The sequence below is a fragment of the Lagopus muta genome, chromosome 6 (assembly GCF_023343835.1).
Source record: "Lagopus muta isolate bLagMut1 chromosome 6, bLagMut1 primary, whole genome shotgun sequence".
Lineage (NCBI taxonomy): Eukaryota > Metazoa > Chordata > Aves > Galliformes > Phasianidae > Lagopus > Lagopus muta.
In genome coordinates, this window is record NC_064438.1 from 54585242 (window position 1) to 54597918 (window position 12677).

The window sequence follows — 12677 nt, forward strand, 5'->3', positions numbered from 1 at the left end:
TGCACTACCACAACCTCAGAAGCTTTCAGTAGTGCAGCGTCCACTCTTTAAATCTGCAGAAAACTGTGATTTAGCCACTAACCCTGACTGCAGGGAACCCTCTCCCTGCAGAAAGCAGAGGCATGACTTTGCCAAAGAGATGAAGCTGCCACATAAAGGAGAAGGATCTTAACCTGGGCTTTCAGGGAGGTGTTCGGTCCATCTTTGCAGTGCTCCCCACTAACACCTCCACTCTAAGTGGAGGCTTGCTGGCTGTTCTCCTGGGTGGGCAAATGTTTTTTTATGTCTCCAGTGTCACGTATCCACAGGCAGGACATGGAGGGGGGGAGGTTTGTAGCTGTATCTGCTGCTCCTGAAGCAGAACAACAGATGGGATGAGACTCTGAAAATGTCCTTCAGGGAACTGAGATGTCTGGGGAACAGTTCTCCTGCCTCTACTTGGCATAAGCTCATCATTTGCAGGAGAAGAGACATGGCGGCAGGTAAATAAAGAAGAGACCTTGAAAGCAAGGACATTCATAGCTTTAGTTATAGCACATCTGGCCCGGTCCTCGTTAAGCAGGAGCTGGAGCCAGGAGTTTGATGCTGATTTATGACTATAGTGGCTCTGTCCCATATTCTGCGCTATTGTGAGAGCTTTAACTTTTAGTGTGCTTTTGAAAACTCTTTGGTTGACTTTGAGATGCACTCTTGGTGCCCTCACCTTCTAGAAATAGAGGGGAATCACTTAATGTACAAGGAAACCACATTAGTGCTTGGATCAGATCCTGCTGCCTCACCTGCCTCAGCAGAACCTCTGCAATCTGAAGCTGCTCATATGTCTTCACTCCTTGATGTTATATATTCTGTGTCCTACTTGAAGCTATACTGTGTCTTTTCTCCTAACGCTTCTGTCACTGCCAAAACTAGGATTCACCAAAACATACTGGTCCTCCCATATTGGCATAGGTCAAATTGCAATAGGAAAACTTTGGGTAAAAATCCAAAGATGGGGATTCTGGAGCTTCAGCTGTTCGCCTCCATCGACCTCATGCTACCATGTCTTCTGACATGGATTTCCCTGCTTTTCCTTGGGTATTAGACTTGATCATGATTTGTGGCCAGTACCATATCATCTATGTGGGTGACCCATCCACCCATGTGGAGGTATTCAGGGCCAGGCTAAACGGGGCTCTGGGCAGCCTGTTCTAGTGATTGGCAACAGGGGCTTGGAGCTTGATGATCTGTGAGATCTCTTCCAGTGGGAGCCATCCTATGATTCTATCTGCTGGTTCCTAGGGCCTTGTACTTCTCTCCCCTGCTTCTTCATGTAGGTACTGCCTTTGTGGAGTTGTTCCTGCCCTGCCCCAAACCTCAGTGGCTGGCAGCTGGTTTTCTCTCTGAATTTCTGTACCTGAGACATTGCTGTATGTACTCTGCATTGTCACAAAATTAATTTTCTCCTTGAGAGCCCTCAGTGATTTCAGCTGAATGTTGCTGCAGTTGTCGCCCTGTCTCACTGGAAGGTTCACACTGCAGGGGTGCTCCAGGCCTGGGGCACAGTGAGCCGAGTCCAAGTACAAGCTGATCCTCTCTTCCTTTTTTTGTTCATTTTTAACAGCTGAATTTCCATGAGATGTTGCAGTCAGGCATGTGTGCCACAGAGAGAACTCAGCAATCCTCAAAATGTGTGTATCCCTCTCTTCCTTCAGGACTGACATTTTAGCACCACTCCTTCTCCAGCAGCAGCTCTTACCTCCTTGCCATCAAGCTTCCCACGCGTGAAAGTGCCTGGAGCTATAGGGCAACGATTTCTGTCCCAGTTTTATCAGGGCATCATAAGCAGCCAGAGTTGATATTTCTCCCTTTTCCAGGCTGCAGCCACACCACTGCAGATTGCCTCGCAGCAAGGGAGGGAAGCTGAGTTTGTGGGTGTCTAGGAGCCGGCCAAGGCAGATCTTGGGGTACAGGGGGGCTCGAAGCAGAGCCACGGAGGGAGGCTGGGTTTGGGGAGCCACCAACTGGTCTGACTTTTGGGTAGCCCTGTGAAAAGCCAGGAATTGGATTTGATAATCCATATAGTTCCCTTCCAACTCAGGATATTCCATGATTTTATGACTGGGATGTAGCAGCTGGGGGTGTAAGCAGTGAACAGCTCAAACTCCTCAGTCATGTTTGAAATGGAGTTAAAATATATGAGAATCTGAAGAGAAAAGGGGCTTAGCCAAATGCATCCAAATTTTGAGCAACTCCTATGGGTAGGGATCTAAACAGAGTTGGGATTCATTTCAAATCATTTAGAAAGTGTGATTTAGGTGCTATCTCATTTAGGGCTTGGAAGATTTATCTGTTGGACTCAGTGAAGTTTGATCCTTCCAGGGGAAATGTGAGTGGTGAAATGAGAATGGATATTTTCATAAGTGGGGCTTAATAAACCTTAGCAAAGAAGATTTGATTGTGTTTTAGGCAGTACTTCAATGTCACTGAACCCTACTGACCATCATGTTACGCCTGCTGATACTATCACAGCATCTCACTTTTTATTTCCCTGAATCTGATTTTTGTTAAAAATTAAAAAGGGATGCTTGTATTCTTTTCTGCTGATCATGAAGATCTGGGGCAGCTGTATTTCTAGCATTTGAAACTTTATGCGAGTTTTTAATTGTTTTTATACTACTCTGAGAGTTCATCTTTTGGTGTTTGTGATATTTCATGCTGCCCAGATTACAGGGGAAGGTTGACACGGACCTGATACTGGGTTTTGCTGCCAGGTCAGACTGGAACTCTCTATAGCACAGAAGTACATGGGGATGGGAACTGCTGACTCACGGTGAGTTCACAGTGCGTGCCTGCCTGTTGGCTTTGGGGCACCCATCAGACCCAGTGAGCTCTGGGGATGCTTATGGGACTAAGGATATTCAGCATCACCAAACAAAGCCCTGCTCCTCACCAGTAATGTTGGGCTTGGCTTGGTCTGGGATGCACTGGGATACCCAGAGCAGCAATTCACCAACATGTGAGAGATGAGCTTTGTGTTTGTTTGGGGCAGTGCTGACAGGGAGATGCTTGCTGTTGCAGCGCAGAGTCCACAGCAACAAAAGATACTGTTAATGGCCTGCCAGAATGATGGGGCTGCAGCACAGCACGTCCTGCATTCCCCAGAGTGGATCTGTTTTAATGTTATTAGAAGCTCATCAGTGTTTTTCCTACACATCCCTCCCACAGGCAGGGCTGTAGCACTCAGCAGCTGAGCCAGGGCCTGATCCTCACTCCCCTGTTGTTTTCAGAAGTCAGAGATCTGCTGGGGCAGCAGGACGAGCCCCAGGGCAGGGTCTGGGGAAGCTGTGCAGCAGGACCATGTTTCTGTATGATACAGTGGGGATGTGATGCTGGCGGCGGAGGGGAGCATCTCAACTGGGCATCCCCCAGACCAGTGCTCTCCAAAATGCTGGAGGCTCCAGAGACAGGTTCCTGACAGCAATTTACCATCATCCCCAGCCCCTGTGAACATAATAGATGGTGGGTCAGTAAAGGGTGCTCATCTTCAGCAGCCAAAATTTTCTGGGAGCTGGGGTCCCAGCACAGGGAGGAGCTTTCGATCTGGTGGCTGGTATGATGGCTTACCAGACAGCCAAGGCACTGGGGTGGAGGCTGCAGGATCTCAAATCCTCTGTAGATTGAGTCACAGAAAGAGTTTTACATGCATCAAAGCATATCACTAATTTGTCTGAGACGGTGTAAGCTGCCCTCTTGCTGCTCTGAGTTTGCCCTAGCACATTCAGGACCCATGCAGTCCAAGGGGAAATAGAACAGGAGTGTGTATCCTTCTGGTATATGCAGTTTTCTTGTAGCATCTATTGTGCAAATGAGTTCTAAGATGACTTTGAGAGGTTGGCCATTCCTGTTTGCAAACGCTGTGCCCTGCAGAGCTGTATTCTTCCTGCAGCCAATATCAAAGAGAGTTTTGGAGGAAAAGAAGTTGCCAACCTATGAACTGGCTTTGAAAATCCTGAGCTAAAAGAAAGAGCACCATCTCCTGGCAGTTGGGAAGAGCTGGTCCTGCTGCCAGGGCTGCAGGCTCAGAGAAGCTGTGTTACAAGCAGCCTGCTGCTCTGTGCATCAAATATGCAGCATCTGGAGGCAGGATAGCCCTGTGCATCAAACCTACAACATGTGGAGGTAGGATAGCCCTGTGCATCAAACGTACAACATCTAGAGGTAGGATAGCTCAAGGCTGACAGCTGGCTTTGGCTACCAAGAGAGGCTAATCCAGGGGAGGCTGAGAGCTGATTTACTGGAGTTAAATCACTGCAGCATGGTAATGCTGCACTTGGCAGGGAGATAGATGAGCTCTCAAAAGTTTGGGTTTCACTTGCCATTTAAATTTTCACTCAAGTGTTCAAGTAGTTGTGAGGTTTGCCTGGACACAGGGTTAGAAGTCTTGTGTTAGAAGTTAAGGGAGTAGGGCCTTGTAAAACTGAGATTGTGGCTCCCAAGTGGTACATTCAGATATCCCTGGGGTACCCATAATATTCATGATCGGGCTGGACAGGGCTCTGAGTAACCTGACTTAGCAGTAGATGTCCTTGTTCATTGCAGGGGGGTTGGACCATATGGCCTTTAAAGGTCCCTTCTAACTCAAACAATTCTGTGATTCTACCCAGCTGGTTTCAAGGTCTTGGATGATTTGGCATAAGGCTGGGAAATGTCTGTCCCTGCTGCAAGCTACCTTCACCCCTGCTGGGAGCAGTACCAGCCAAGGATGTCTGGAAATCTCTGCAACATCCCCAAGGTTTAAGGTTGGACTTTTAACCAAGCTCGTTACTCGTGGCTGATATCAAAATTGCAAGGTTGGCACAGAAGAGTCAGGACTGCTTAATAGCTACTTTTATTGTATATGTGGAAGCAAGCAGAAAGATTATAGAATCATACAATTATTAAGGTTGGGAAAGATCTCTAAGAACACAAAGTCCAATGGTCAACCTATCACAGCCATGCCCACTGCCCACGTCCCTCAGTGCCACATCTCTATGTTTCTTGAGCACCTCCATGGATGGTGACTCCATCACTTCCCTGGGCAGCTGTGCCAGTGCCTGATTGCTCTTTCTGGGAAGAAATTTTTCCACCTGTCCAACCTAAAGCATGTATCTGAAACATAAAAATGGAGAGGCTGGAAGCTGAGCTGCTGATGTGGGATTTGTAAGCACAACCTATGCAGTCTATCAGACAGGAAGCCCCAGTGATGAATTGCTCTGGTGTCTGAGAGACCCTGCAGTATCACTTAGGCCAGTCACACAGCAGTCCCCTTGTTCATGGGACTTTTTCATTGTTACCTCTGCCTTGTAAATGATCACATTTACAACCCTCATTGCATTGAGGCTGAGGTAGTGGAGTGTTTCTGCTCTCAGAGTCAACTTGTCAAAAGACCTACAGGAATTTGCTGGAGGGCTCTTCTAACTCTGCTCTGCTTTCATGTGGAAAAGGTTATGGAAACCAGCGTTCCTCAAGGTGCAGTTTTTCTCCTTCTTGGTGCAGCTCCAGGCTGTAAAAAGAGTATCATCTAATTAAAGATTAGTTCTCCCTCTTCTCTTAGGAGAAATTAATAACTCTGACCGAGGCACTGGCGCACAATAAATACTGAACATCATGCTGTGGGGTTGCCAGCTGTTCTACAGACCAAATTCCATGTCCTTCTGCATCCATCTGTCCATGCCTCAGAAGGTCATCAGAGCTGTACGTGAGGGCTGAGAAAAGCAGGTTAGCATGTAGCTTATTCACATGACTTCAGTTAAGTGAACACCATATTCTGAAGTGATCAATTTGAAGAAGGTTGAGCATACTCAAAAAAAAACCCCATCATTTTCATTTAAATTAGCTCTTTTTCTTCTCTGTTATCCTCACTTCAACTCCTCAACTAACCTAATCCCAACTCCTCTTCCAATGTGCAGAAGCACTGCAGCTTTCATTGATCCAAGTTGGTCTTCAGCTGCTTGTCTTAAATTAAGAGTTACTCTGCATGAACCCATCATTTCTAAGTTATTGTGCTGTGTCAGTTGCTAAACTCGCACGCTGTAGGGGGGATCTTTGGAGCATTCAGTTACTTATTCTGAGGAAAGAAAGCAATTGTTTTCCAAAAAAAAAAAAAAAAAAAGGGAAGGGGGGGAATTTCTTCACAATTGATGAAATTGCATGGGACTTAGTGAGCTCTTAGCTGTGCTCAGAATGCTGGAATCAGACCCATTACTTCTTCGGGGGTTGCAGGAAGTGCAATGATTTCCCTAGGGCTCGTGTTACAAGCAAACAGACTGCTGCTCCCAGCTCTGAATGGCTTGGCTTTACCTGAACTGGCAGGCAGGTTTTTGGGCACATTTGAGAGACATTCAGTTTTTAAAAAACCCTTTGTAACAAGGGTAACTTCAGAGCTGATCCTGCCATCCATTACCAGAGCTATTCAAGGCTTCTCCTTCCCACGGATATTGAACTAAATAAACTTAAAATTAGGGAAGGCATTGCTTAATCACTGGGCTCTGAATGCTCCATTCTTCAGCAAAAAATCAGCTCAGCTTCCACAGGTTTCCATGTCTTTAATAGCCAGCCTAATAGCAATGCATTCACGTTTCCCCACTGAGAGACACTTTTAGCAATGGCTTTCAGTCGTTCTCTGTGGAAATACAGAGTTGCATTAAGTCCCAGAAATTAGGTGATTTCAGCTGCCTTTCAGCTTTTGATTCTACAGGTGCCTTGTGAGTTAGGATCCCTCTGTCCTGCTGCTGCAATCCCTGCTTGCTCATGTGCGCCTGGACTCCAAGAAGAAACACATGGACCATTTCACCATTTTCTGCAAAAACACTGCAAAGAAAAAAGAACAGGCTTGTGATCAGTGAGGCCATTTGAAATCAGCTCTTGCTGTTTCTGCTTGCTGCTGCTGCATTTTTTGTGAGCACCCAAAGCAGCAAGGGCTGTGCTGCCATCCTGAGCTGATCCGTGTTGCTGATGCACTCAATATCAGTGGGATTTTTTTCTAGTGAATGCACTGGGCTTTGGATCAGGCCCAGGAGGCACCTGGGAATCAGCTAATGAAAGGGCAGCTCCAAAACTCTGTGATTTGGTAGCCAAGCACAAACAATGAATTATGAAAGTAGTCGTTAGTCAGCAGTTCAACAGCCTGAAACTTATTGGCATAAACAGTGCATCAGATAATTTCAGCTAACCAGCACATCTGTGAAAATGCAAACCTGTTCATGAACAATTCTCAAGAAGTAAACTCAGCAAGAAAAGTTTTGCAAGGAAATCAGCCTGTTCCTTTTTCACTTGCTGATCATTTTAGAATTTGCATTCTTTTTTTTTTTTTTTAAATACTGCATCCAGGCTTGGGTTCTGAGCACAAAAAAGATGTAGGGCTGTTGGAGTGAGTCCAGAGGAGAGCCAGGAGAACGCTTAGAGGGCTGGAGCACTTCTCCTCTGAAGGCAGACTGAGAGCTGGGCTTGTCCAGCCTGGAGAAGAGAAGGCTCTGAGACCTCACCTTCCAGTACTTGGGAAGAGCTTATAAGCAAAAGGAGAAGTGACTTTTTCACACATAGCACTTTCAGGATGCTTTTTCTATATGTTACCAAGTTTTCCTTTGTGAAAGACTGAGTGTGCCTTTCCAGTCTGGGGAAGAGAAATTGTGTGCTGCTTGCAATGAGCAATGCAAAAAAAAAAGCACAAGGGAGCTGGTTGTCTGCCTTTGTGTGAGGTTTGGGCTGTGCATGTGAAATCCAGCAAGGCTGTGATAAAACAAAGTCTATGGTTAGATGTTGAGGGAAAAATATGTTGTTCACAGCTCACTACACAAGCTGCATATACCTCATGGCAGTCAGACAAAAGTAATTGTGACCTGTACTTAAAGATGGTGGTGTTGTGAGTGTGCAAAGAGGAAAGAAACTAATTGCAAACAGCGCAGGGGCATTTCCACAGATACCTTGCAGCTTCTGACATTGCAGCTGCAGCAGCGTCCCTTTAGTTTGCCTTGTGATTGGTAGCCCAGGACACTGCATGTGTGGAGCAGATCAGAAGCTGTGTATCTCTTGGAGAGTGATGAGCAGAGGTTGGGGAAAACCAGCTGGCCTCTCCAGTGCTGTGTGCACCAGCATGTAAACAGTTAACACTAACAGTTAGGAAGCAGATCCGATAGGCATCAACTTTGTTCCTTCACGTCCTGATCCAGCAGCCCCTATCAACACTTTTCTCCCCTCCTCCAGCTTCCACTGAGGGAATCTTGCAGTTCTGTTGCTGAACTGTGCTCTCTGTTGATGCTGCAGAGTGGCTCCCTTTCATAATCAATTTAGCCACATCCCCAGAAACTTAAAACACAGTGAGGAAATCAAAGGCAGTGCATGGAAATGATGCAGGGACATGTGTAAAGTTTCACTGCTTTTATGTTGCTGTGCAACGTAGATGATGAACGTGGTGTGGCTTTCTGGGCATGTGTCATGGTTTTATGGTTTTTTTATCTGTATTCCACATCATAACATCATGTAGTCTACTGGGTGTTAAAGAGTGAATGCTGCAGTTCTGTGGATTGTCAGTATTTCTGGTTTCTTGGTCTCAGAAGAGAAGAATAAACTACAACTCCCAGAAGCTGGTTTTTTTTTTGCAGAAAGGCTGACGCATTCTGGTACTTGTCTTCTCACAGTGCTGTTTTGTGCATTTGCTGTAGGTGTCACGGCCTCATCACACCTCTTTGACTATGGCTCCAGCTCAGCCAATGGGGCCGACAGCTCCTTCTACACCTCCCTGATCTCAGATGTTCACTACACCACTCCCCGGGACAACACCTACTTCACGGGCATTTACCAGCAGGAGAACAGCCCCATCCCCTGCTCAGGCAGCACGGAAGGCTTTAATGCACTGGGGCATCCCGTTCAAGATGTGACTGGATTTGAGTCCCGTGGCTTGTTCAGCTTGGATTCGGGAATTGAGATGACACCTGCAGAGTCTGCTGAGGTTGACAAAACATTAGCGGATCCCATGAAAGTGGAAGGTTATAAATACATGGACATAAGTAGACCAGAAGAAATAAAGTACCAAGAAAAACACGATCCAGACTTGGAAGATGAGAGCCCAGACCTTATCGATGAGTACCGAGGAACACCCATCGGATCTGGCCGTGCTGCTGAACCTGAGAGGACAACAGTATCAGAGGCCACAAAGGTTCCCAAAGAGCAAGACCCACTTGAAGACAAAAGATTTAGCGACCAGCACAGCACCTCTGTGGTGACAGCCCCTGTCAAGATCACACTCACTGAGACCCCTGGGGCCAGAGAGGCCACCAGCAAAGAGGCGAGTCTCATGCAGCCCAAATCTGGCCTGAAGCCGAGCCACGAGGTGGTACCAACAGTGACAGTATCAGAGCCAGAAGATGACAGCCCAGGCTCTGTCACACCACCATCCTCTGGCACAGGTAATGCTGTCACCATCGTCTTTTTTGCTGTTCAGCATGTGGTTGTAATGTTAGCTCTGCATTTGTGCAGTCACTGTGGAATCACTGATGGTAACAGATCTTCATGGTGGAGGTGTTTCTGCTCTGCTCTTGTAGCTTTTCACATTGCTGGTGGTCACCAGGATGCCATCAGGTGTATTGTCAGTGATTTTGGAATCTTAGTGATCCCATCTGACCACACTGCCACAAGGATGCAGGACCAGGGTGCTGTGAAGGGCTGGGTTATTTTTTTTAGATTTTAATGGCTGTTTAATGCCTTTTTGCCCTCGCAGCATTGGGTTGAATTGTTAAAAATGAGCACTGTTTTCAGGTGAAAGCGCTGCTCTTGGAAAAACGCTGATGAGGGAAATGCTGTCATCTCATTTACAGAGGGACAAAGGGCCAATTTCTAATGAAAGCTGGTGATTGCTGGCTTCTACTGCTGGGATTGGGGGGTGGAAGGCACCAAAATCCGTCACGTTTTCAATTACTGCAGTGTTGTATAATGTCTGTTCCTCATTTCCTACATTATACACTGCTGTTCACCATTAAAACATGGAAGCAGTGTGGCATTTTAAAAAGAAATGAGATTGTCTGTCAGGAAACAGAATTTTCAAACTTGAAATTAAATTTCAGCATCCTGGATCAATACCCTGTTCATTGAAAATGAGTATCCTCATGCCAGAATGTTCATTCCTTTGATGAAATCTAAGAGCATGTAAAAGCCCAGTGGAATTCCCATAAAATGGCAGTTTGGGACTTCCACCCTCACTGACACACTGAGTGAAACTCCTCCAGAACTGTGCACGCATTTGTGCACCTTCAGAAAGGAAGAAAAAAGGAGTCCCCATCAACTCCAGTGTTAGTTAGAAAATAAATTAGCTTTAAAGCATCCCATTTTTCTTCTTTTATTTGGCTGGGTGATATCACACGCCACATCTTCAAGTTTTTATCGATTTACACTTTTTGTACTAAGAAGCAATTAAGAACTTCAGGCGCTAATTATTATTTATGCCATCCTTGGCGGCTGTGGAAGGACTGAATGGCTCCAGATAACTGAATCTCATTGCAGCAGGTGAACAGTGTGTGGCTGAGCCTTGTAGTGGCTGAGCATTGTAGTTGCTGAGCCTTATAGTGGCTGCTCTTGGCTACAGAGGACTCCCTCTTACCAAGGCAAATGTTATGGCTAAGGGCTACAAACTGCTCGATATGAGATGGGTGTGTTCTATGAGAGCTATTTTGTTAGAGGAGCTGCAGACACACCAGTGATGTGTTCAAGACTGCTGCTGAGATGTGTATTGACAGATGTACAAAACAGTGCTGCTTAGGGAGCAGAGAGGGGGTTGTAATTCTTGCCCATCTCTCAGCAGGACACAGTAGAATTGTAAAATCATCGAATCCCCAGGGTTGGAAAAGACCTCCAAGATCATCCAGTCCAACCATCCATCTACCACCAATGTTCCCCTGCTAAACCACATCCCTTAGTACATTAAAGGCCAGGTTGGACAGGTCTCTGAGCACCTGCTCAAGCTGTAGGCATCCCTGTTCTTTAAAGGGGAGTTGAACAAGATGACCTTTAAAGGGCCCTTCCAACTCAAACAATTCTATCATTCTGTGATCTCTTCATCAGTCCTATTAAATGCGAGAGGAAAGCTGCCTTGTGGCAAATGGTAGATGGATCAACCATGGAAGACTGGTGCATTAATTACCACTAATGGAATGGTCAGAAGGCTCAGGAGTAATATTAGTGAATTATAATGGGAAAATGGATCTCATTCTCAAACATAGCTGAGATAAAAGCAAACAGAGAATTCACTGTCACCTCCCCAGACCCCAGAAAGTCAACCTCAGAAGTTAACTTTACATTACTGGTAACTACACGTAGGCTATTACAATCATGACAGAAACCCACTGGTTCCCTGATCCCCAAGTTCCTCATGACTGGTTTTCCTGCTATAAATCATGCTGCTGAGCCACTGGCCAAGCTCAGATCACCATCACCTTTGTGCCTCAGCTTTTCCCCTGCTAACTGATGATAATGATACTGCTTTTATAATACAGGAAATAACCTATGAGGACAAGCTGTGATAACTGTTAGTCACCCCAGCTGAAATGACTTTCTGCCTGTTACTAGCTCTTCTAGAGGGATCTATGCTAGTGTCAAATTTATTGCTTGTTGCCTAAACAGCCAGAAAATACCACTTTTTATTATTTTTTTTTTCATTTTTTTTCTCCCTATCTTTCTGTGCACAGAACCGTCAGGCTCAGAATCACAGGGCAAAGGCAGCCTGTCAGAGGACGAGCTCATCAGTGCCATTAAGGAAGCAAAAGGCTTCTCCTTCGAGACCTCCGAGGTGCAGCAGTCACCAGCCGTTTCTGCAGAGAAACAAGAGCAGAAGATGAAGCCTGGGCACCCTGCTGTTCCCTCACCTCTGGATAACGAGGCCAGCAGTGCCGAGTCTGGGGACTCAGAGATCGAACTGGTTTCAGAGGACCCGCTGGCTGCCGAGGAGGTGCTGCACTCCAACTACATGACCTTCAGCCACATCGGAGGGCCCCCTCCCTCACCTGCCTCCCCATCCATCCAGTACAGCATCCTGCGGGAGGAGCGGGAGGCTGAGCTCGATAGCGAGCTCATAATTGAATCCTGCGATGCCTCATCGGCCTCTGAAGAGAGCCCGAAGAGGGAGCAGGACTCCCCTCTCATGAAGCCCATGGTAATGGACATTATCAAGGAAGAGAATAGCTCACGTGCCAGCGCCTTGGACTATGAAGCTAGTAAAACAACGGAGAGCAGGATGAACAGGGAGAACCTGGCAGACTCTGCATCCTACCTGAAATGCTCTTTTGTTGCCCCGAAAGTAAGCTCTGAGCCTCCAACATCTGCTGTCAGCACTGAGGAGCTGAAGGAAAGAATAATCCTGAAGAAACCCATTGAAGAAACTGTTGTTAACCAAAGTAAAGTGTCTTCCAAGGACTCTGGGAAAAGAAGCCCCTTGGCTTTGCCTCTACTGCCGTTTTTAAATAAGCAGAAAGGTAAATGGAGATGTTTTTGTAGATTTTTGCAATGCTACTGAGAATTGTAAGTTGGAAAAGTCCTTTAAGATCACCAAGTCCAACCCCTGTCCATTCCCACCATGCCCACTGACCATGTCTCTCAGTACCACATCTACCCTATTGTTGAACACCTCCAGGAACAGTGATTCCACCACATCCCTGGGCAGCCTTCTAATGCAT

At 46.4% G+C, this 12677-nt stretch overlaps 1 protein-coding gene across 1 annotated transcript in view; it reads left to right on the forward strand.

Annotated features, from left to right (window-relative positions):
- Nucleotides 1-12677, forward strand: part of RTN1 (reticulon 1) — a 95327-nt gene that overhangs the window by 44709 nt on the left and 37941 nt on the right. Inside the window, exons 2-3 of the mRNA XM_048948902.1 lie at nucleotides 8679-9422; nucleotides 11694-12476. Of these exons, the coding sequence (XP_048804859.1) occupies nucleotides 8679-9422; nucleotides 11694-12476 (1527 nt within the window). The remainder of the gene's footprint in view (nucleotides 1-8678; nucleotides 9423-11693; nucleotides 12477-12677) is intronic.